General features: G+C 40.0%; 1 protein-coding gene across 5 annotated transcripts in view; it reads left to right on the top strand.

Moving 5' to 3' along the window:
- The window catches only part of KALRN (kalirin RhoGEF kinase), a 519,314-nt gene that overhangs the window by 304,092 nt on the left and 189,409 nt on the right, over positions 1-25,813 (top strand). For all 5 annotated transcript variants that reach the window (XM_075093010.1, XM_075093013.1, XM_075093012.1 and 2 more), the window contains exons 12-13: positions 14,017-14,186; positions 19,884-20,058. In XM_075093010.1, the coding sequence (XP_074949111.1) occupies positions 14,017-14,186; positions 19,884-20,058 (345 nt within the window). The remainder of the gene's footprint in view (positions 1-14,016; positions 14,187-19,883; positions 20,059-25,813) is intronic.

The raw sequence follows: 25,813 nt of genomic DNA, 5'->3' as shown, positions 1-25,813 counted from the left end.
AGGTATAAACATGCTAGCAGTGTGATATGTATCCTCAGAGGGACTCCGTTTGGATGTAATGTTAATTAATGTAGCCATTATTATTAAGTGTTACTGGAAACCTTACATTGTTTAATGAGGCAGACCGCACTTTTCAAAATTATGGTTAAAGAGCAAATAGCCACCTACTGATACAGTGAATCAATGAGGACCTGAGTAAATGCTGTTTAGTGTAGTTGAAAAATATCCAGAGATAAGGCTGTCTCGCCAGAGATACAGTGGGCAGGACGTCAAACGGGAGGCCACTGGGGATGTAATTAAAGCATACTTCACATTTTTCTGCAGACCAAAGACCATTCAGTGATGAGTGACTTTTGAAGATAGGATTTCTGCTGAGAGAGATGGAATTAGTCAGAATGGTTGTTTTCATGCTCTGCAGCATGTTTGCAAAAGCACATTTGATCAGAAAGATGATCTTAGAAGCTGAAAGCTTTGCCTGTGTTTGTTGATTTCCATGTTTCAAACAAGTTGTGTATAGCAGGCTTCAGCATCTTGGGGAGCCCCCTTGAATAGGAGGTGTATGCACATATTCATACATATATATATGGAAGATAGTTGGTGTAACAGTGTGTCCATTATAGCTGTTGATACATGAAGGTTTTCCTTTTACATCCTCCATCTGCAATATACTAATATACTAGTTACTTTAAGCTTGTGAATAGTACTATTGTTTCCAGAGTAGCTCAAATGCTTACAGCTATGCTTGTTTGCTGCAGGGGAAACTTAATTGGTTATTTCCTCAGTCAAAATTATTTCATAACAGTTTCCTACTGTGATTAACCTCCCTTCACCTATGCAGGTGGTGACTAGTAACACAAAGATAGGCATGATTCCAGGAAGTTAGCAGTATAATATGTTTTCCATCATCTAAATTTCTTCTGATGATTACTGGTACTGTGTAGCCTAATTTGGGTTTGGGAACTAGAGCTTCACTGTATGAAGGGTTTTGGATTGCAGTGCAAAATACTCACTTCTACCCTTCTTCAACAAGAAGGCAATTTGCCTGCTCCACTCTCCTAGTCTTAATGAGCCCTGTTTTGGTGTATAGAAATACAGATGTGTAAAAATGTGCATTTTTTTGAAACTTTTTTTAAAAAACAGTCTTTTCCAACATCATCAATGCTGTTTACTAGATACTGAGAGTAAACCCTAGATCTCTGCCTTGTTGATGTTTGCCCATGGGACAGGTTGGTGCTGTGATGCCTTTCTGGAAAGCTCAGCAAGTACTTGCTGTCAGCTTTAGGGATGTCCAGAGTGGACAGACTCCAGGTACCTCTCTTTCTCCAGAGAGACAGTCGAGGGACATGTAGCATAAAACTGGGACATCAGCAAATCAGGGTGGATCCAGGAATCCACATTCATCAGAATGACTGACAGCTGTTGGATTGGGTGCAAAGAGGCTGCTAAAGTTATTGCAGTCTCCAGCAGCGCCCCAACATGGGAGGATGCACAGTAGCTCTGCAAAAGAAAGGAAGTTTTCACTTCCTTACCCCCCTGTGTTAATTCGCTCCTGTGGGGGCCAAACACTCTGATTTTCTGCAGGTTCATTGAATTTCATTTTGTGTCACTACCTGCCTCCTTTCTGCACTGGTGGTAGTCACACAGCCCAATACCTTGTTTTTCTGCCAAAAATAATAAGTGAGGAAATTGCTGTGCTTTTACTATTTGTCTGCCAGCTGTGGGGATACCCACAGACACAGTGAAGTAACCAAAGAGTGCTGGAGGGGACCTGGTGCAAAGGGAAAAGCATTACAACAAGAGAGCCTTAGCACACTTTTGGATCTGCATCTGCCTTTTTATGCTGTAGATATATTGGCTCGAGTAGAAATAATTCATTGGTTGGCCTTGCTTGGCCCATCATGTATATTGTAAAATGGCGAATTAACCAATGTAATTGTCATTCTTCAATATTAATATAAACCAGATAGCTGGCTTCCTCAAAAATGAATACACAGGTCCTTCCTTTGCCACCGTACCTATGATAGTATTGTGTCCTTTCTCTGTTTCATATGAACTGATCTCAGGCGTGGTTCCTCCCTGAGCTCTGACGAGGCAATGTGCTGGTGAGACCTCCCAGCCTACAGAGCTGGGCTGGACAAAGTGCAGGTTTTTGCTCTAGCTACTCGCCCACTTGTCCAGGTCAGAACTGCAACATCCATGCTCATTTTATGAAACTGCTTAGAAATAAATTCACTGTATTTGCTGGGATTTCAGTCTCAAACAACAAAGATAACTTTAGATTCCAATTTTAAAGTCAGGTTTTGTCAAGCAAAATTTGCTTTTAGTCAGTAGCAGTTTCAGTTGACTTAAAGAGTTTGGAGTCACATTTAAATTCTAGCAGATGTCAAGGCAAAAAATCCTTTTGCTGCACGGCAAAGCACATGGAGATTTGAGATCCATTTACTGCTGTTTTACCAGGAGGCATTCCAGTTACAGTGCTGATACGTGCCTCCCTGATTAACTTGCCTCTCCTACCTGCCATGCTGCCCCTGATGCTGGACTGTACTATGCGCCTCCAAACCTATCACCTGGGAGAGCCTTAGGGTGGGGAGAAGGTAGTTTGGCTGGCGTGGTAACGAGTTTAACACCTGACATATTTTGCATTATTCTGGAAGGCATCATTAGTTACTTAATAATAACCATCATCATTCATTAATCCTTTGTAGTCCTTGAAACCATTTCTTAAACTATTAACAACTGTTTCTCTTATGTCCTTGGAAATGAACAAACAGTTCCCTTCATGTTTTCTTGGCAATAATGCAGGAAACTATGGCCTAGATGTATTTTTCATCTAAGTTTCCCAAATTCTTACTATTTCTTGATATATTAATCTACTGAGACAGAACTGGTGAAAGGGAGAATTAAGTAGAAAGAATCGGTCTTACTGACATGGTTTTTATAGAAATATTCTAAATATCTTCCTGCAATGAACATGTCGATTCTGACAGTCTTCCTAGCGCAGACGAATTGCATTTCTGATGCAGTAATTCCCAGGCGTGGATGGATGCATTGACTGTGAACTTCTCACTGCTTCACCTGTACTCTGCCCACATCATCATCTCCACATCTCCATCTCCAGATTCTCAGCACCTGAGAAACTTTTAAGAGCTCCCATTTTAACAAAGTGATCTTGTCAAAGAAATGTTTCCTTTTGTAATCTGCCTTGCTAGAATTTCTTCAGGACAATATATAATGTTGAATCAGGGAGTCATTTAAATCCAGTTATCCCATAAGTAATGAAAGTTAAGAGTGGCTTTTTATTACTACAGTAGTCTTGAATCACTGCTCATTTCATGTGAAAGCATTATAAGAGTATTCCTTCTGCTCAACACTGACTTATACTGTTGAAGGAATATGGAAAAGACTGTCAATTAAACATAACAACAATTTTGTTTTTTTTTTTAAGTGGCCTCACTTAAGAGTACATGCAATAGGGTGAAATGATGACTTTCTGGTATGGTAAAAACATTTTAGAGGCATAAATTTAGAGCAGTCCTCTAAGTGATTGTTAGTGTCATACCTCATAAGTAATGTAGTTGTCCTATTGCCATGTCTATAACAGACATGTTGTGTGTCCCACTGTCCTATGGTATTCATTATGCTTTCTTAGTTTATAGTCAATATTTTCATACCCTTTTAGGCCAAGGCGTTCCTGATGGTGTGAGCAGAAACCTCGTACCTTGGGAATCAAATCCAATTATCTGTATGGCAGGATTAATTATTATTAGTGGGATAAATGCATTCAACAGACTTGTACCCAAATCATTTCTCCCAGGATTAAGTGTGATTGAATTCAGGTCGGAATCAATTATTGGCAGGATTGTCAGACCTTGCAGTTTTAGCACAAATCTCATGATAGTTGATGTTTTTCTGTGAGCTCTCAGCTGCTGGGATCAAATGATGATACAGGATTCGTGCCTATCATTTAATTTTGTTTAAAAGTGAATAGTTTTTGAGCCTCCTGCAGAAGAGGTTGCAGATGTGATAAAATCATGCCCTGGAGACTCAAAAAGGCGAATAATAGAAACATCCTTTAATTCATTGTCTGAATCTTAATATTTTACATTGGGTTTCGAAGTTTTATACTTACAGTTCTGCAGTGTACTTTACAATTCCAAGTGTAAAAATGTAGACACAAAAGAGCACTGTCACCATTTCTGTACCATAAAAAACTTTTTAAATCCTCTTGCATAATTAAATGATGACTTAACATTTTGTAAATGTCTTCACTTTCCGTAAAAATTTTCCTCTCTGTTTAGCAATCATAGTTTTGTTTTGCCTGGCTTAAAGCAGCAGGAAATACTGCTACCAGCCGTTTCTGATACAGCTTCAGTGCTGGGGCTTTAAACAACAACATAGAAAAGCCTGGGAATTACGTTTGTCGAGTAAGTGTTGAGATGAGGCTACATGTAGATGGCTGTGTGTGATATCTACTTGCAAATAAATTCTTGGCTTCATCAGTGGGATTTTAAGCTTTTAGGATTAATGTAGGTGTTTAATAGCAGGTATATGTACTTCAGTGTTTTCTCTATATAATAAAGTAAAGGTTTGTTGTGTTACTTGTATTGGCTGATAATGAAGTTGCTAATTTAAGAAGGAACTTAACTGAATTTAGATCCATTTACAGTATATGGGTCTTACCTGAACTACAAAGCAGTTCTGCAATTGCTTCATAGCTCTTTGGGGCATGAAAGCATGTTTTACCACCTCTACGTTTCTCATACCTCAGTGAGTTTCAGATTACCACCTTTGTGTTGCCTTGAGTCTTGCAAGACAGCAGCAAAAAGCAGGAGAGGCAGTAGTCTGGTTTCAGACTGTGTGTGCCCTGTGATGTGTTGGCCCTTCGTAGGTCAGAAGTGCAGTAGGAAGAGGTGCTCAGTCGTTGCAGTTCCATGTGGAGCCTGCCAGGTCTACCTGGCCCACAGAATGGGGGGAGGAGTATACTCAGGAAATACTTAATGTTAAGAAAAATGAACTGCCAAACTCTTAACAGGTTCATACTGAACATGTGCAAACTGGAACTTGGCAGAGGTCTTCTGAGTGACCGAATTTGGGCAAATTTTCACAGGGATGACATAATATATATTCTTGACATCAAGGCTAAACCCTGGAAAATTTCAAACCCTTGCTTAAAAGTGTGGAGGGTCTGGAGCATCTCATGTGAGCAGAAATAAGACTCCTTTTCTAACACAGGCAAAGTAGGTCCTTTTTCCCCTTCCTTTCATTCTGGACCTTTTACTTCAAAATTCATCAAGTTCAGCCTTAGGCAGATACCTGGTATGGAAAGTTTCACTCTGAACAGCTTGTCTGATAAGGCCATGAGAAACTGAGGGCAAAGTCCTGGACCATTAAGTGTCAGGCAGCTTCCTATATAGACCTAAATTATGTGTGTTCAGCAGGTCACCTTGGTCACCCCACAGATATCAGTGGGGTTACTCAAGTGAGTAATGGGACTGGGTTTACCCTGTCAGTTAGGAACAGTTACAGCATTTTATTGCAGGCACTGCTAACTTAATTTTGCTTGATAACCAAGGCCTGTGAAATTAAATTCTCTCTGCTTTGGTTGAATATCATGATTAAGAGACTATTTCAGTGTAGGCCACTAATTTTGACAGGGCTTAGCCCCCACGTTGTGGCAGAGTTTCTGGGAAGCAGGGAGCAGAAAGCTCATGGGGCTAAGGTCTGCTGCGGTTGACTCTCATCAGAAGAGTTGACAAATGAATCGAAGTTAATCATGGAGCAAACAGGACAGTGGTTCTGGGATATATTGTATAATCCTGTCATTCATTGTAAATTGACCCAGGATTCAAAGTTAATGTTACTGAACTTAATAATTTTGTTGTTTGACTTTAACTGTTAATATTGACATTTCAGAGTAATCACCCATAGATAATAGAGACTTGCGATGGAGGGGATAATCAGTTTAGCAGTTCCACTCGCTGGCAGCTTCTAAAAGTCCTGAAAAGGTCTTGATCTCTGAAGATGTCTACCACAAAATATTTGTCTTAAACACTTGTACAATACTCCTGTCCTGGACAGTGTTTTTCTTCCTTTTCTCATATTACAGCCAGATCTAAAAAAAAATGAAAGCATAAAACACTAAAATGACCAACCCAGCTTCTGCACATAAAATATTCACTGACTGTCCATTTCACATCCTAGCACTTTTCAGGGTTAGAACGAAACACCACGTGCTTTGTTCAAAAGCTAGAAATTTTGTTCCTTCAATGGGATAAGACGAACAGCTGAAATATATGCAAAGCAGCATACAAAATCAGACTTTGAAAATATCTCCCCCTCCTCTGACTGCAGGGCTGTGAAACATCAAACCTTAAATTTATGCCTCTCACAAGTATGAATGTCGTTTTTGCTGGGAGCTGAATCAGTGTAGTCTTATGGGGGGAGTGTTATAAGCAGAGAAATCACAAGACAAGGGGGTGAAAAAAGCAAATGCTTTTTATAAGGGATTAAGTAAATGCTGATTTTTTTAAAAAAAGTAAGTGTTCAGTTTGTAAACATTCTGATATTCCCATCAGAGGTGGATTTGCAGGCAGAGAGCAGAGGGAGGATGTGGGAGAAGTGAGCTGCAAGAGCTGCAGATACAGGTAACGTGCAGTCCTTTGCCTGGGATGGCAGATGCCTTGGAGAAGACAGATACGTTGCCAGCTTACTGTTATCATTCTGATAACTGGGGCTGTAGAGAGGGCTCTGCTGGTCTAGCAAGTGTTATTTTTGTGTGACCTATGTTAAAAGTTCACTCTGGGTTATCAGCAATTTATTACCATGAAGCAGCAAAATAAGAACAAATCCCTTTCCAACTCCAGAGCATACACTGTGGCTCTGACCAAAATGCAAGCATTCACCAGTCATTCATGTTGGTGGTTTCTTTGCAGAGTTAAATCTTGTCTGTAAAGCTACCAAAGATCTGGGACTGAGGAACCGGGACAGCTGGGGTAGTGCAGGGTGCCCCTCTTTCCCATCCATTTTTTGTCTAGAAGCAAGTTTTTTTTCATGAAGGATTAAGAAGCTGGGAATGGAGAGAGCTGTGGTATCCTGGCAGCACATCGCGCTCTTGAGCAGGGGAGTTTGAAGCACAGCCAGACCACTAGTGAATAAAATTCTGCCATCTGTGATGTCAAAAAAATATGAGACAGAATCAAGGTAATAAGAAGAAAATATTTGCAAGTGCAGCCACATAGACCAAATCTCCGGAAGTTGAACATGCAGCAGAGCAAGGGCAGGTGCATGGAAAAGAAGTACTTTCCATCATTCTGCCATGAGCTAGCCATAGGAATAGCATAGCATAGGAATCCTTATTCCTATGGATTGGATTTAAGTTCACACTTTGCTATCCGCATTCTTCAGGCCATTCACCAGCATTTTGACTGACTGCTTGGGTTCACTCAAATATCTTTGGCTTTTGAGGGCCCTTACATGTGTTTTGTGTGTTACGGAGATGGATCTCCAGCCTGTGTGCCTTGCACTCCACAGTGGTTCATGCTGCAGCTAGAAGGGTGTTTTATAAGCACCTTTAACTAGGATGTGCCAAGTCTCATAAAGTTATTTGTTATATTATAGCCCATTTTCCCAATTTCCTGAAGCTGAGGAAGATGAGCTTCTCCCAGTTCCAGTGTGTGGGCTTGCAGCTTTTTACTGTTGTGTACGAAGGCAACAGAGTGGGCAGCTAGTGCCTGTGATAATTTGCATATTGAGTAAATCTTCATCAAAGCCATAGAGGGACACTCCTGTAATTCACTCGTCTCTCAAAAGACACATATGCAATGGAGCCTACACAGCTAGTTTAAAATGGTTAGTGTCAGTGTAGTGGTTCAAGTTGATGGATCCAAGAAGACTGGTTAGAGGAAGGTCCCACAGTTTATTTAATCCTTAGCAAACTTCAGAATGATTCAGAATTGTCACAGGTAATTTATTTCTGAGATTCCTGGGGCGTAGTGCACAAAGTTGCTCAAAAGGCTCAGAGAAGCAGATCAGGGTAAGACTGCAAGTTATATGACCCATCACTGGAAAAAGCACAGAGGGAAGAGGTAGTGCAGTGAAGCTCCTATTTGAGAAGTAATGAAACATTCAGAACCAGCAATCAATTTAGGGGAAAATGTAATGGTACCTGCATTTATTTAAGTAAATTGCTGAATTTGTAGTGTATATTTTACAGCTATAGAAAGCTCCTCCTGCACCAAATTGTACTGTATTACACTGGTGTAAATCTGAGTGACTCTCTTGATGTAGGAAGAACTTATCCAAGCCTACTATCAGTATGATCAAGTGCAGAATTTGATTTACTTAGTACAATTACTGCAGTTAATTACACCCAAATTCATAATTACAAATAATTTACATTAAAATTATACTAGAAGAGGAACATGCTTTTGCAATTCATGATGGTAGCAGTAGCACAGGACACGTACATCTGAATCTTCAGTTATAAGCCAACTTTGTCTCCTAAAGCGAGTAGTCCCTGAATTACATTTACATGACCTTGGGCTGGGGATCTACACACTCCCTGATGTAAGTGTAGCTACCCAAATCGTGTTTCCCTTGGGAGAAGATTATTTTGTGCTATATCAATCTGGTCCATGCAGGACTTGGAAAAAGCATCACATGTTTAGGCATTGCAAATCCTTTTGCCATAGGCAAGGTTACTAATTAAAAAGCGTCAGCATACAGAAGCACCAGATGCAGCCCAACCGAAGATGAATGTCAAGAAATTGGCAAGGAAAAGGGAAAAAGCAAGAAAGAGGTTAGGAAGAGATCAGCTGGGTTTTTTCACAGAATGTTCCCTCTCTTTCCACTCGTTGTTTCTTCCCAACCAGTTCGGTGGTATCTGACAATGTTACTTTTTGCAGCAGGGTGTCTCATCAGCTGTATCTTACCGTGGAAGTCATATATTGTGGCATTTCTTATGTAGTGTCTGGTCACATCCCATCTTGCCACATTTTATTAGGTGTGCTGTCATTGTGTGCCGCTCTGCTGGTGGCATGTGGTCACGTTACAGCTCATCATTACACACATTGTGTTCTATGTTTCTGTTTGACATTTCCATGAGACCTTGAATGTGACTTTGGAAAATGTTGAAATATGCTTCCAATCATAACAACCATCAGTTCTTTCAGCTGAAGCAGCACTGGATGCATCCTAAGTGTGAATAAAGATCAGCTGATGAAGGTTAATTGTGCTGAAAAGTTTTACTATCTCCACCATGTTGGTGCTGGGAAATCAAGGTAGAAAAGGCAATTTCCTAAAAGCTGTGCAGTGAAGCCAGATTCATAACAGCATTTGAACAGGTGCTTACACATAAGCGCAGGCTGAAGTCCTGCCATAAATTAACCTGAACTTGGGGTCTATGTGACTTCCTAATGCATATTATGAAAAAGCTAGGTGTTACTGCTCAGAACAGGTTTGTATAAGCCTGGCATAGTACCAGAGGAAAATAGCCCTGATGAGCGTTTCTCAAGCAGTTCTGTTTGTTCTGGGCTTTTTCTCTCAACCTGCCCTTGGTTCTCTGCACACTGTTGTCACAACTCATGAAGTGGCAGCAGTGCAAATCAGGTGGGAAAAGAGGGTCTCCATATTTCACTGAATTCTTCTGCATTCTGCTCTAGCCTTCATTGCTGGGATGGATGTTCACTTTACTGAGTTGGCATGAGCATCCTTATGGGGCCTGCTCTGCAACATGTGACACTTCTCTGACATAGTAAAGGGGTAGAACATATACTTTGGAAAGTTTCTTGTTTCCATTAATGTCCTTGTTCTGAACAACTAGCAAAAATGTCCAATGGTCATTCTCATGGATTGAACTGACTGGTTCTTTACTTTTCACTGGTCTCATTACTCGGTGTTTTTAAACTGGTTTTGAGGAGATTAGAACTCATCTATGGCATTTGCAAACAGGAGTGTATAAAAACTGAGTGTTTAATAGTTATTCCAAACACACAGGCAAAATTTTCTTAGCAATCTCTTTAGGTTTTAAATTTTGTTTAAAGGGGTCACTTGCTCTAAGTCAGAAGCATCAACTTCTAGGTAACAGGCACAGATGTTCTTCAAACCTCCAGTAGGTGGTCTCATTAAGCACTTGAGTAAAATGAAGAGCATTGCATCAGGTGAAATAGATGGGAATAAAGAGCTGTATTATCTCTTGGATGGATGGAAACTGCCAGTGTTTTATATCCAAGAAGGACACAGAAGTTGTTACAATGCATGAGAGGTGCCAGATGCTCCCCCAAGAGAAGTGGCAGGGGGTGTCATTATTCTTTTCCACTGGTCCAGTAACCAGAAAATAATTGGTTTTCTTGATTAAAGCCATGGTTACCTCGATAAATAAAGTCTCAGTTCTGGAACCTTCAGCATAGACATATTAGGGCTAGGTATTCGACTTAGACTTAAGGCGACTTAGACTGTGTGGCTAACAACTATAACATTTTCAGATGTAGTTTGCATGAGTCACGTTTGTGGCTGGATCTCTCTGATAGACCTAATTCAGGTTTTACCACTAATGCATTAGTATTTCCATATCCAATTAATCATACCAAAGCATAGATCAATTCAAAAGAAGCACAAAAATTATTTTTGGGTTATTTCTTCATTGCTTTCCAGGATTCTATATCTTTGGTTTGGTACATGTTAAGTAATACAATGCAGAGATTTTCTCCTTTTCTGGACATGTGCATCACTGGCAAGCTTAGTAAAAGTCACCACAGCTGGATGTGGAAATACTGTGTCAGTATTTGAAGTGTCTGCATGCAGCTACATATGCTCCCTGTACAGGATCAAGTGATACATTAGCAGTAGTTTGGAGCCTGTGTGTGAATGGGACAGCTGCTCACTAATTTTGCCCGTACTAAGAATAAGAGAAGAAAGTCAGTTTATGCAAATATGAGAGAAAAGTTGTCCTGAGTAATATGTCAAATTTCAATGAAAAATTGAAACCATTCACTCAGTCTAAGCTAGCTAGCTGTTTAGAGTATGTCACCGTATGAATTAGGAAATGCACAAGATATCTGGTGATTTGGTGTTTTAATAGTCAGGGCTTTTTAAAATCAGTTTAATAGTTGTATTGGAATTACACATCAAGCCCTAAAAGGGACTGATTTTCCTGAGCTGTGACAAACAGGACATGATTTCTATTTTATGGTAAACAGCTCTTCTGGCTCTGGACTTCATCTTTTCATTGCTGTGGCATTCACAAGTGGGACTTGGTAGTAATTTATTTCAGGTGGTTAGTTGTAGCACATAACCTCTGAGGTTTTTGAATCAGGTTCCTACTGTAAATTGTTCCTGAAAGATCTTCCTAATCTTATTAATATTGACAGATTCTTTGTATTACGATTTCCCAGAGATTGGTGGAGTCTAAAGGATTAAAGGTCTCTGAATCAAGGATGACCTAGATTCTGATAGATTTTATTATGCAAATCCTTACAATCAGAGGTCATTAATGGAAACATCTGAAGCTCATATGAGTTAATATATTTGAGTGCCCTCTGAAATTAATGAGTGTTTCAATTCCAGGTGAGTAGAGTACAGTTTATGTTTAAGCATTTCAAAACTGCTTTAATTTAGAAGCAGACTCAAAAAGTCACTTAGGATCTTAAATGTCCAAATCCTTGTGGCTGCTGCTGAAAGTTGGGTTCTGGAAACGCTTTTGAAAACAGGGTTTTCTTCTGAAGTTGCAGTGGGGGGTCAGAAACTTTCTCTTCTGCCCTTTCTAACATGATAATTTCAAGAAAACAGTGGATTCCTAACAATGAAGCAAGTTCTCAATTTCACTTTCATTTTTGTAAAGGAAGTTCCCTGAACTTTTTTTGTTATCTTAAGTGGAAAAATGAAATATGATGAAGAGCAGCAAGAAATTTAAAAACTACTGGCTTTCCCACCTCAAAACAGAAGGATGATTTATATGTGTGGCCATTTTTCTCTTCTATATTTAAAAAGTGCTCTCTTACTTGAAGACCTGATAAGCAGAGCAAGTAATATCCCTGAACAACCTGGTCCTCACCTGTTACGGTCCAGCTGTCCCTACTGTTTGAGCAGGTGCAGGGATCAGATCAAAACCAGGACAATTCTGAATGTAATTCTTGTATTAAAGGTATTAATGCATTTTCCATTATGGTGACTTCCCGAAGTTCAGCACCAGGACCTCAGGTCACAAATGAAAAAGCTCTGTACTTGGTTCTTTAAATAAATTTTCATTCTTTCATTTATTTCACAAGCCTGACTACTAAATTATATTAATTTCTTTTAATAATAGTTGCCTTTTTGTATCATGCCTTTCTCCTGAGAATGTGAAAATATGTAAATAACCTGAGCAAAGACATTCCAGTTTAGGCCAGTAGTAGGGTAGGCCATTCTTATTATGCTATTTATGAATAAACAGAGGCGTTTTCCCAAAATATTCAAAGCTGACTCTGAAAATCTAACTGAAAAGCCTTCAAATTAAGCATATGTTTTAAAACTTGTTTTTGTAAGCCTGTCAAGCAAGGAGTCAATAGCAGAGGTAGGGACAGAGCACAGGGAGCTGGGCTCTTCGTTTTCTGATACCGTGGGCCATGCTGGGACAGGTGCTGATTTTGCTTATTTTGGTTTAGATCAGGGTGATATCCTTGAAGTTAGTAGCATGTATATAGTGTAACATTTGATGACTGGCCTTAGGATTGGACCCTAATTGTGAGAAGCCTTGCCAGCTGGTGCTTAAGACATCCCTCTCCTCCTCTCATTTTATGTGGCCATGCAGAATTCGTAGTCTCAGAAGAAATCCTGTAGGATGGGGATCCACTGCGCCTCGTTTTCAACAGGAGCATTTTTACTAGCTCTTTTGCCACCCCCACACAGCATCTGTCGTCTGCTTCATGTGTACCTCTAGCTCCCTTTGAGACAAACTGCTTTGCAGCTCCCTGGAATGGCAGGCAGAAGTACAGCCCCACTGCCACCAGCACCACATCGTTTGACATTTCCCAGTGCACTGGTGCAACGTGTTTTTTCCCCGCTCCTATACTACTCTGCTACCTTGCAGAATATACCAGCACAATGTGGGTTAATGGGGCAGCCATGGCACAGAAAATAGTCTCTCTGGTGGAATCATTAGGATTTGCTGGCAGACTGCCAGCTCAGTTGGTGCAATTTTACACTCACTTTTCAGAGCAAGCTTAAAGGGGAAACCTCTGTTCGCTTTAAGCCTTTACAGCCAACAAGAGGCTGCTGGGGCTTTCCTGCCACTATCCAGATCGCTGATGAACAGCTGGTTGGAAAGTCTCATCTAAGCACTTACTCAAATGATTTGTTTTTGTTTTGAAATTGGTAGTCAAGACTATTTACAATTAATGGATCTGCATGGGATTGATTGGTGATATTGCTGTCTCCTATTTTTGGTTTTTCCCCAACTTAAAAAGCAGAGTCTGAGGTGTATTTTGAGGAGGGGGGTAAGTGGCAGAAACCTGCACAAAAAAAAAACAAAACAAAAAAAAACCCCAAACCCTCCACAAAACCTTCTGCCTGGGAAGGCATAGCTGAGCAGGCACAGTTAGACTTCAGCCAGTACCTTACAGACATACCAATGATTTTAGGTCTGTCTGCAACAGGCTCAGCTGCATGTGAAATTAATAGCAGCTGATAGCACACAGCTCCTGAAAGGGTTAGGTTATCACAGCTATAGGGCATTGTCATTTGTTACTTGTGTAAAGAGTTAATCACAATAATTGAATTAGTTATTTTCATATAATAAACTGAAATGTAACTTAATTCTGGAAAAAAATTACCTGATATTATATTTATTTTACTTTGTTGCTTAAAATGGAATTGCATTAACCGGAATCTATAACCAATGTATCTTTTTCTTTTTAGAAACCTTAGGTCAGTTTTCATGTGAAACATGTAACCCTAGTTAATGCTTACTGATCTGGAATTAGAGAGCAAAAGGGTTAAATCTCAGTCCCTCTCTGATTTATATTTCCCTCCCCTCCTTCCCAGCTGTGGACATGGATGGAAGATCTGCAGAAGGAGCTCTTAGAGGATGTCTGTGCTGACTCTGTGGATGCGGTTCAGGAGCTTATCAAGCAATTTCAGCAGCAACAAACAGCCACCTTGGATGCTACCCTCAATGTTATTAAAGAAGGGGAAGATCTAATCCAACAGCTCAGGTAGGCATTCACCTGGAGGACAGGTGTTGAGAAATCTGATGTATGCTGTGGTTTAGGTGTGCATAAACAGGGAACTGTAAGTTAGGACTAATTGGGAGAATTTATTAATTCTTTGCTTATTTATGATTCTTGGAATTCTTTGAGTATTTTGTTGAAATTGCAAGGAGTGATTTGTGTGGACTGATTAGAGTAGTCTGTGGATCAGCGTGGGTTCCTGTTTGACAGAGAGATTATTTATAGGTACAGTGAAGTGAATTGAAACAAATGTGTTTCAGGTGAATATTTTTAGTTGGTATTTTTAGAAGATTGTTAAATAGTTGTGAGCCAAGGCCCCATGATTTATATGCTTACTCCTGATGTAGGAGATGTATATTCCTCTTAATAAAATATACACGTGTCTAACAATCTTCACTCTTCCATTTTGCATGCAGCGCTCTTCTATTTATCTTTGTCCATGTGGGGTTTATTCATACTGTCAAAGAGGCTCTTATACTGCCAGTTCTATTTGCGTTATGAATGAAACCAGCTCATTTTGCCTGATTTAAAATACATGAAGAGGCTGGCTCCAAGAAGTTGGGGTTTTTTTGCTTTCTCAGTTTGTAAGTGTAGTAGAACAAATGCTTGCAGAACAAGCTTATAAAAAACTTGTAAGATCTCTCATTTGTTCTTATTTACAATGTTTTTCTGTGGCTTTAATTTGGCTGACAGCAGTGGATTTTTCCTGCCTTTTAGTGGTGTTACTGAGCTCAAAACCATGAGCTCCAATAAATCACTTATTCTTTAGATCTTTGTATTGAAACAGATTGCCCTTATCTACGTATACATAGTGTGTACATTCTGTATACATATATAATATGCAAATCTGCCAAGTCTTATGCATTTCACCAGAGTCTGTCCCAGAGCACTACATCATCATCCTCACCCTGAGCTTTCCTAATCTGATGTCTTCATTTCTCACGAGAAGTGCAGAAAACCATGAGCTGCAATAGGAAAAGCCTAAGGTGCTCTAGAGCAGAGTAGATAATGAAGAGCCCTGGTGGAGCTCTGACCTTAAACACCCTCCTGGAGTCCCTAAGTCTTCTACTGCAGTCATGTGCTGAGCTTTTCTCTATACATTTTCCTATCACCCTGGATGCAGAGTCTTCTCCGCTGGATCAGGAGAAAAAAAGAGAGAGACTTGAAAGGGTTTCTCTAGGTTTGACTGTCGTTCAGCCCTGGGCAGCCATGCAGGACAGCCTGTGTGAATTCCTGGTCTTCCTGTATGTGGCTTGCCTGCATCACGGGCAGAGGGTGAGGGACCCAAGCTGTGGTATTGCTTGCCAAGATCAGAGTTGGAAAGGAAGGATCAGGATTAGACATAGCCTGGCTCCTTCCATCCATCCATTCGTCTTTGCTGATGAGATAAGTAGGAAGGAAACTTGCTGTGTTTGGTAAGTGAGCTGCTGGAAGAAGGGGGTTTTAGATAAGAATGTATGTATGACCAGCCATAACAGGTGAGTCAAAGGACTGCACGGTAATTTCCCTTTATGTACAGAAACTTTTTGCAAAGTTTAGGGCATTTCTATGAGATCACAAAAATGGCAGTGGAATTCTGGTCGCAATATTTTTTTGTTGTTCATCCCACCTGTGGGCATAACATTATTTTAGTATGAACACCCATGGAGAAGAGACCGAGAGGGACCCCGTATAGGCCCATCCGGTGGAGCGTGGGCTGGTTTGTGGGGTTGCAGAAAGCATCTGTATTGAAGGAGCCCTGGAGCTGACTGTGGGATTGGCCTAAAGGCTTTTTGCCTGCACCTGAGTCAGTAAGAAAGCATCATGTGGAGTTGGAGAGTGGCCAGGGAAATATTTGCAGCTGAGAATTCAGTGGAGCATCAGTATGAATAGCAGTTAGTGGAGAAAGTCTGGTGTAGTGGCTGCAAAGTCATGCAGGGGAAGAGGTGGACTGGGAGATGGCTTGTGGGACTTCAGCTTTTTTTTAATGAAAACTTAGTCAACTCTTAGTTTCAGTCTTTGAAAAGTAAGGGTGGCCGAGACAGGTTTTGTGGCAGCTGTACTTAACAAAGAAATGTTGGGTTTGGGGTCTGGCGTTGTATGCTGGGCGGTGAGGAAGGTGGAACAGGGTGAACGTATTTGTGCAAAGTGATCCCCTGCTTCTGATAAAGTTAAGACTAAACACAGAGAGCAGTCGTCTGAAAGGACAGAAGCCCTGAACATGCACAAAGATTTGCAGAACTGAACTGTCAAGACAGTCTGATCCAAGTGTTGGTTTTGAACACTGTGGCTGACGGCAAAGTCTGTAATGTGATCCTGGACTCTTTCAAAAAGTGAAGCAGAACTTTGTAAGAGAAACATGAAACCGCCTCCGTGTGTGCCCACTCTAACAGCTTTTGTGGTTGCTGGCAAAAGTAAAGAACACAGATAAAGGAAAGGAGAGGAAAAAAAATTAGAATTGCTGCAATCTTTCCTTAACACAGCATTGCATTTCACAGTGTGGATCACCTTGTACCTACCATGAAGAATAGCTGAAGATTGCAAATGCTACAACAATGAAGAGGATGAAATAAACTGCTCTTATCAAGCATGTCATAGCACAGGTTAAAAGCAATAAAATTAATGGGGCTTTGAAAAATTTTATGTTTCTTGTCCTTATCTGTGAGAGAAAAGATATTAGTTTAGAGAAGATAATGTGTGTAATAGCGCTCTGTCTCTCCCAGATAGCCTAGGAAAAGCTGAGATGCCTGAACTAGTTAAATACAATGCCTGGGACTGCTCTTCACAGAAGGTTTTCAGGGCCTTCAGTGACTCTGCATCAGGAGACCATGCCTATCAGGAATAAAACAGGCCTGGCTAGCAACACTGTACATGTCATGGTTAGCATTGGAAACACTTGTCACTCTTCCTTATCAGTGTTTTACTGAGGTGATCATCATTCTCAGCAGTCATCATGAAGCAAATCTTTTGAACTGCATTTCTAGGACTGCTGCTGGTGGCAACATTTCTGCACATCTGTGAAAGGCAAAACAACAACTTGCTCCAATGGGATGTGAAAAAACAGGAATGTTAGGGGCAAAAAAAAAAAAACAGACAGTGAAGAGTTATGTATCTTGCCTTCTTTACAGTAGTTCAGCATATGAGCTTTTGATAATGGGTATGTTTCACTAAGCCTTCTCCCAGTTAAAGCACTGAAAGTGGTTTCAGGAGCACAACGTTCATGCTGAACAAATTCAACTACAGTGCAGTAAGCCCAATTTTATGTTTTCCGAAGTTTATTTTGTATTTTTCCAATAATTTCCCCGCATTTTATAATGCTAATTCATAACCTTTCAGAGACTAGTAAGGATCTTTTATGAATTCTTTCCCAGAATTTCTCATCACCCGACAGAGCAAGAAACCTTGTGGTGGGAGCATCCAATATCAGAAATTTCTTCTTCTGGAAGGAGATCTCTCTCAAACCAGACTACACAGGGATTGTCAAGGCTTTATCTGAGGAGACTGTGAAAAAAGACCAGATTATTACACTTAATTTTTTGTATTGCATCAGCCACTGAAAGCAAGTGTGGCTTGATTTGATGAATGAAATGTTTAATGAAAAAGAATTTCTAAAACCAAGTGTGTCTTTAGATCCCGTGAGAGATTATTCAGCTCCAGTCTTGCATAATTCATTGAGTCATTTAGATAATATGTGAATAGTAATAATTCTGCATTTGAATGAAGACATATTTCATGTACTTTTATAGAAGACACATGCTGACTGAAGAAAACAGAACCTGATTGCACGTGGCCTCAGATTAAGCTGCAGTTTCAAAACCTCACCTTGTTATCTTCATTCATCCTTCCTCTGTACAGCTCTGAGGTGGAGAGAGACCTTGTGGTCACCAAGAAGGCAAAAACACAAGACTGACAGAGTGGGGCAGAAACCCTGTCACCTGGAGAGAGTAATATTGGTGTAATATTCCCTTATAAGCAAGGGAAAAGTTGGTAGTATTTGCTTCAGAATAATGCTGGAGCATCTGAAGTTCAGTGTATCAAAAAATGTATTTGAGGAAGAAGGGGTGAAACACATCCAAAGAGCAGCTACTATGCAGTTAATAGTATTCTGTATTTTTAATGTTATTCCTAGGCTTCAGATGTTCAGGCAGATGCTTGTTCTGTTCCTTCAAGACACAGAATAATGTGTGTGTGTTTTGTTGCCTTAGAACCTCAAAGCTGTGTTTTAAACTTACCTAAAGTGACTTTGTGTGTCAGTGTCTAGTTTCAATTTAAAGCATCTGTAAAAGATTATACTTTTTTTTTTTCCTCAGTTATGCTCGCTGGCAGTGTTCAGTTAACACTTGAGCTGACTGTACATTGTTTTGATCTGACCCTACATGATGATAATTTGCAAAGAGCAAAGCACAGGCATTTCAGTCAAGTTCTGTAGAAAACTACAAATGCTTTGCTAGGTGTTTATGGCGGGAAAATTCAACCCAGAAAAGGGAAATAAAAACCTAAAAACTGGGAACACACTAGCACTCTTCCACAGTGGGGAGACTCTGCGGGCACCTCTGCTCAGCAGTCCAGGTTAGGTGGCCAGAAGAGCATCTCCCAGCCACATTTCTTCCCTGTGGGACAATGAGGTGACTTGGCAGCTTTACCTGACATCTCACTTGTCTTCCAATATTGTCAGCCAGTTAGTCCACTGCACAAGTGGGAGTTTGATGCACCAATAGTCCAGTATGTGCTGTTGGATTTGTAATTGTACCCCTCATCTTCTCCAAGACAGAACTGGAGGCTGATAGTAAATATTGATGGTAAGACCTGCTGGCTTACCCACTTCATCCTGTTATCCTACCAGTGCACAGGTCTTTCCAACAGTGTATTTGATACGGTTTTCAGTTGGCTTAGTTTAAGTATGACAAATAATGCAGCTGCTATCACATGCCTTTGAGCGGGAATGACAGAGAAAACCATTGCATCTAAATCTTGGTTTAGCTGAAGTACCAAAATGAAGAGTAAATTATAGCTTCAGAGTTTTCTTTCTGTTTCTTAAAATTGTGTGGCACATTCAAGGATAAATTTCAGCTCTTTATGTCGGCAAAGGCTCTTTATCCATAAAGCACTCACTGAAAAAAATTTACTGAGGGTGTAACAGACTGTAGGTGAGTCTATTAATATGTGTGAGAGCACAAATAGAAAAGAAACTGTCAGGACTGTCCTGTGCCCATGCTAAGACTTGTTTCAGGTACAGCAAGCTTCCCCTTGGTCCTAAAACGCTGGTAATTCTGATTCAATTAGTAGGGAGTACAGCAAATTCAGAAAATTAACTTGTAAAGGTCCAGGTGGCTAAATAGCACCTCAGAGCGTGGTGTGAGTGTAGGCTGGAGCAGGTCACTCTGTAGGATTAAAGGTGATTGCCAGCCAGTCTTATCAAAAGACCCATTGAGATTGATGTGTCATTCTCCTCTCCTCCCCTCCCAAGCATGTAAGGTCGCAGTGTCATGACACAAGAAAGGATGATCCCCTTATTCAAACTTTATGTGAGCTCAGGGGCTGCAGGATTTCAGTGAGTAGAAGAGATGAGTGTTGCATACACCTTCCCTCAGCCCTTTGTGCTTGGGTTTGCTCTCAGCAGCATGCAGAATCACAGATGTGTAGTTCTTGCTCTTTTGCCTGCCTTAAAGCTCAGCTTTAACCATGCTCTCTGCCTTGCTACAGGGACTCTGCTGTTTCCAACAATAAGACTCCACACAATAGCTCCATCAGCCACATTGAATCTGTCCTTCAGCAGCTTGATGAGGCCCAGGTACAGATGGAAGAGCTCTTCCATGAGAGGAAGATTAAGCTAGACATTTTCCTTCAGCTCCGGATTTTTGAACAGTACACCATTGAGGTAAGAGCTGGCTGTGTGACCTGAGAAAGGTTGAGCTGTGGGAGAGGGTGTATGTGTAAACGTACTGTGTTAGGATACACCTGGTGCTGTTTGTGCTCAGCTGTCCAGTGAGGAAGCGACACAGTTACAACCACGTTTTAAATTCAGCATGTTGAAGCTAAAAATGTGCTTTAGGATATACTGCTAGAATGCACTGAAATAGATTCATGTCTGCTTAACTGACTAGGCTGAGAATCTGCCTGCTTTGCAGAGAAGCTTTATAAGATGCCCTGTTATAACTCTTTACTGACAGTAGTCACTCAGGGATTTGAAAGTTCTGTATCACTTATTAGTGAGGTTTGTCTCTTCAGATGCAAACATAGATGCATACAGGTATATGTTTGGCTTTAAACCACTGAAGTGAACAAACATGTTATGTATGAAAGGAAAGGATATTTAAAAGATGGTCTTTTTAAGCATCACAGTGGTTTTATTTAAAAAGAAAGAAGGGAAAGGTAAAGCATATTTTTACGTCCTCATGCAAAAAAGATCTCTCAGTTCTGTTTTGTACTTCTGTTTTGAAATCAAAAGCACTGGATAGAAAACTCATCAAAATATTAGTGATTGAGGTATTTTGGACAGAGACACTTTAAAAAGACTCCAGCAAATCTAATTAATTACTTGCTGTATTTCTGATAGGACATGATGCAAAAGGAACAGCATGTAAATGAACTTGTTCACAAAATCCATGAAAGCCATGTGACAGTGCTTATGTCCCTTCTGGGGTATGTTCCTCCTACTGTATCCCACTGGTGCTTGTTCAGTTCATGGATAACCTTTAAAAGTGTTATGATGATATATTCCTGAAGATATTGCTGGTAAATCTGTATGTAATCTCAGGATGGGTACTGGTAATTAATGGGAGCTTTAGAATACTGTGTTATACTTTGAGTATTTATTTTAAGACATGGCATGATAAATTATAGTGGAATAAAAGGCTGGAAACAGAGGTTTTTAGGTGTCTTGATCAATAATTAGATCCCAGAGATAAAAATCAGTGAGGAGTGTCTCAGCTTTCCTGTTGTACCTAACTGCAATAGTTAAGTATTGTACTGAAGTCTGTTCTACAGTGCTTGTTTTTTATGTAAATTAGAACAGTTTCCTTTTAATTACCAGTTATATACAGCCTGCCTGATAGTGAGAGACAGTATTCTTTGAGTATGTGCGTATATGTATAAATGTATGTATTTCATGTCACATAACATATTTTCCCTTAAGAATACTACATTTAAAATTCAGGAGCCTACAGTAACTGTAGTATATCCTATATTTAAGTAGAAGATATTTTGTTACAGCGGTGTGGCAAACATTGAATAACTGAGACTTTTACTCTAAAGATATAAATGGGGTGTGAATGCATTTACTTGTACATACCTATACATGGCACCTGCGTTTTCAAAAATGAAGAAAAAAAAAAAAAAAAAGAAAAACAGTATGTGCTTCTGGAACATCCAAATGTGTCTGTAGGCAGTATATGGTGAACCCATGTGAGTAATTTGTTAAGATCTCAGCCTGTTTCACTGCAAATTCTAGCTCTGAACCTAGAATTATGCTCATTTAAGTAACAATCTTAAAAAAAGAAAAAAAAATAATTGTTTTCAAGTTCATTTTCTTTGTACATATTCTTTCTACCACAGATCTCAAAGGCTGTTACCACCATGAATTGTTTTACTGATGGGGCAACTGAGGCATCAGGAGGTGATATGGCTTATCCTGTTCCCCTCCATATGTGCTGCCAGAGATGGGAATACTGTGTGGATCCCTCTGTTTGTTTCTGCATGAATCCTACTTCTGTGTATTCACAGACACATTCAGAGTGGCTGTGATACATTAAAGATATTTAAAATTGGAAATGTGCTCCAGAATCTTCTAAAATCATATTAGCTAGAAAGGATTTTGAAGAAAATCACCACTTAGTTGTCACTGTAGGTTTGCTATTTTTTATCATAAGAACATCTGAATTCCCTCTGCAAGATTAATATTACAAAGAAATCTGAGAACATGTTTCATAGGGAGTCTATGGGCAGATGATTTTATTTAGAAAGCTCCCTCCTTCTGAAACATGTTTTTTATTTTTGAATAATTATGACATTTAATTTATAACTGAACATACAATGAAAAATATATCCAGGTCAGCATCTTAAATTTTATAAGTGCATTTAGTGCTTAAACAAGAAAAACAGTTTGATGGATAATAAAAAGAAAGGCAATTTGAAATAAAACATTAAACGACACATGTATGCTGTGCATTTCAAACAACAGCTGAATTGGCTCAAATTGACACAATAATGATCCTTAGAAAGTAGACTGCAGTCAGTTACCTCAGCCGTACAATAAAGATTCTGAATCAGTAGGAAACTAGTATCAAAATTAACGAAATTATCTCATGCCGTTGTGGAGAAGCAAAAAGATGTTTTCATTACCATAATGAAAAAGCATGTAGTATTTCTGATGGTTGACTATTCCAAGCTTTTAAGGGAAAAAGATGATGAAATTTAAAAACAGGAAATTAAGCATTTTTTTCTACTAAAGACAAGCAGCTTGAGCTATGACTGGAAATGTATTTAGGTTTTAATTTTCCGTAATAGCCTAGATCCTACATAGATTAAGAATAGTGAAATAATGTGTACCAGTATGATTGTCAAATGAGTTTCTCCTTTTCTAGTCTAGATAAGCCCCCTTCCATCTGTCCAAAGAACAGTGCCGTATTGAACACATCCCTAACCTGCTGCAGCCATGTTAATCTCTCTCCTTCCTGCACTCACACAAACCGTCCGCAAAAAGTGGGCCCTCCACCTCCCACACTTGAGTACCTTTGTCCTTGTTGCTGCTTCTGTCTTGTCAAGCATTGAGTTTCCCATTTTTCCCCTTCAGGTTTGTGTTCTCACCCTTGGTTCTTGGGTTCTTGTGCTCCAGGGAATCCCTTATGATGAGGACCTTTCCCTGGGAGCTCTGCTGAGAGGAAGAACTTGCATCTTGCCATTGGAAGTCAGAGGGATGCAGCTGTGGGAGTCCATCTGCTCCCAGCAGCTTTAGGGAAGGCTGTGCATTAGAGCTCAGTCTCAGGGAATAATTACACCTCGTGTTGTCTCTTTCCATCCATTTTTGGTACCAAACATTTTTGATTCTGTTCAGTTTCCCTACTACCTTCTCTCTCTCTCCTTTCTAATTAATAATGCAAACAGAAAGTATTAGGTATTTTTCAAACTCTCAAATGACAATTGAATGATCGGCGTTTAGTTTTATTTAGAAAGTGTCTGACTGTCACTTGTTCTTTGGAAACTTTCCTGCTTTTACTGTTCTCCCCAGATATTTAAATCCATGCCACAGATCCCATAACCCTTTCCTTTGGCACTCCTTCCTAAACTTGCAGTGTACCCATCTGCTTTGAGCCCTCTTGGTTTTTGAGCTTTTCTGTAATCTGCTCTTCTTGACAGAGGTTTGGAGTCCAAGCAGACTTCAGAATTAATGATTACTGCACAAGCAACACTAACTTCCATCTATTTAGACATTATTGGACCTTTTCTTGTACTTCAGTGAAATCTGCCAACTATTGGTGCATTTCGTCTTCAGGAAAAGTATTTTATGTAAAGAGAAGCAACCTGCCTATTTCTTTGGCAGGGCAGGCCAGCTGCGTTCATTTAGGATTTCTAAGGACTTCTAAGCCGCACAGGCAGCTTTCGTGTTGTACTTGAGTCAAGGCAAGTTTGGCAGATGCAAATTTGGATACAAACCCACAGGCACATAGCATGTGCTGCCTGCTCCTTCTTGCCTTAATCTCATTTTATTGACTGATATTTACATTCTGAGTTCTTGGGGTAAATTATGAAATCCAAACTATGACAACACCTGGAAACAGACATAACAGAAACATGAGAGAGCCTAGCTATCCCTATGGGAGGCTATTCTGCCTTAGGTTTTAAAACCATAAAATGACAACCCATTCTTTATTTAGGAAATGTGTCTAACTTTGATGCCTGATACGTTTTATTCCTTTACCAAGTCATTGCTCATTTCAGGATGAGATGGGATCATTAGGATTATATGGTTGGTCTTTCTATATGATACAGACTTCAATTGAGTTCGTGCAGCCAACCAAGTAACTCAGGAGATTTCATGCAATGTGAATGTGGTAGCTGATCCACTATGAGGAAATAGGGTGTAAGGCTCAAGGGATGATAGCTGGCAAACATTAGTGCTGGCACCATACTGAGCACGTTATATATATGAAGCACAGTCTTATTCCAGAGTTATATCCTCAGTAAAATCTGTCAAACCTACTTTGTCCCTTGCTTCGGAAAGAGTCATTTAAAGGGTTATTAACCATTATTTGAGTGAATGCTAGTATAATGTAAAATGCTGAGTAAATGCATAAGAAACAAATGGTAAAATGCGCTGAGTTGCAAGCCCTAAAAAATTTGCTGCCATCCAGAGTCATTCTACATACTTTTTCTTTATATCTTTTGTAGGGAGATGATCAAATTCACCTGTAGGCCTCTATAGAACTCGGTGACTGAGAACAGGAATGGTCTCAGCCAATACCGGTCTGGCAATGCTTATTGGTTACCTCCAAAGAAATTTCCCTCTCCCTTTCCCAGAGCTGCCCAACTCCTTCCCTTGTGTGTGTTGTTTTGTTTCCTGCAATGCATATGGATCTGCGCAAGGCTGGTTCATAGGCTCAGGTGCTGAAGTCCTAGAGCAACATGGTTCCTTGGCCAAGACATAGTCCTGGAAGGGATCATGGGTGTTGCCACTGTGCAATAAAAATTTAATCTTGTATGCTGTTTGTTATCTTTCAGAGAGCCCCATGATCACTAAAATCTTCACCTGCTGGATATCTAATTTTCCAGCATTCAATCTCTTTGGCTCCATTTCACCTGCTAATTAAATTTTTCAGCCTTGATTTCACTTGCTGGCTGTTCTAGCTGTTTGCATCCATCCCTGAGCATGAGTTGAGAAGGGAGCAGGAACCAGCTTTCACAGTAGTTTACATCATTGTTATTTACAACTCACTTGAGTTTCCCATTCCAGGTTTATAAATTAGCAGAATCTTTCAAGTGAATTAGATATCTGTGTGAAGGTACAAGATGTTTTATAGCCCCTCACTGACTTACAGCTGACACAGAGATGTGAGCTTCTTTATCAGAAATAAGATAAGCGTAATGGAGATCTTGAGATACATTTGAAAGAAGGGGAATGGTTAGAAAAATTTCAGCTTCTTCTGTTCATAAGCTGGAATCCTGTAATGTCTCATGCTTAGTAAGCTTTTAGCTTTAGTTTTCAAACTGCACATCACTTCATTTTAAGAGAAAGGCAAGCACTGAGCTGCCCTGGGCACCTGTTTTTTTGGAGCTGAATTCCATTGTTTCTCTTGATATTCTGGGGACTCAGGAGCCAAAAGCACTGGAGCAGAATCATCACTGTGACAGCCTTTTCACACTCCAGTGGCCTATGTCCCCACTAAGCCAGTGTGGCTTCCCTGTCTGTTGTCAAAAAAATTGGTGACAGTATTGTCATACTGCACGGTGTCAGCCCAAACCGAGGCCTGAAAAAGAGGAACAACAAACTTTCTGCTTACATGATCTGTGGAAGTGACAGTTTCATTCACCCTTTCCTACCTACATCTCCTCTATCATACACCTTCAGTATTAGGCTGCTTGGAGATCCGCTTATGCTGTCACATCCAGTCCTCTGCTCTTCCAGCCTTCTCTGAACA

The sequence above is a fragment of the Phalacrocorax aristotelis genome, chromosome 5 (assembly GCF_949628215.1).
Source record: "Phalacrocorax aristotelis chromosome 5, bGulAri2.1, whole genome shotgun sequence".
In the NCBI taxonomy this organism is placed as follows: domain Eukaryota; kingdom Metazoa; phylum Chordata; class Aves; order Suliformes; family Phalacrocoracidae; genus Phalacrocorax; species Phalacrocorax aristotelis.
This window is presented reverse-complemented; position numbering and strand designations above follow the sequence as displayed.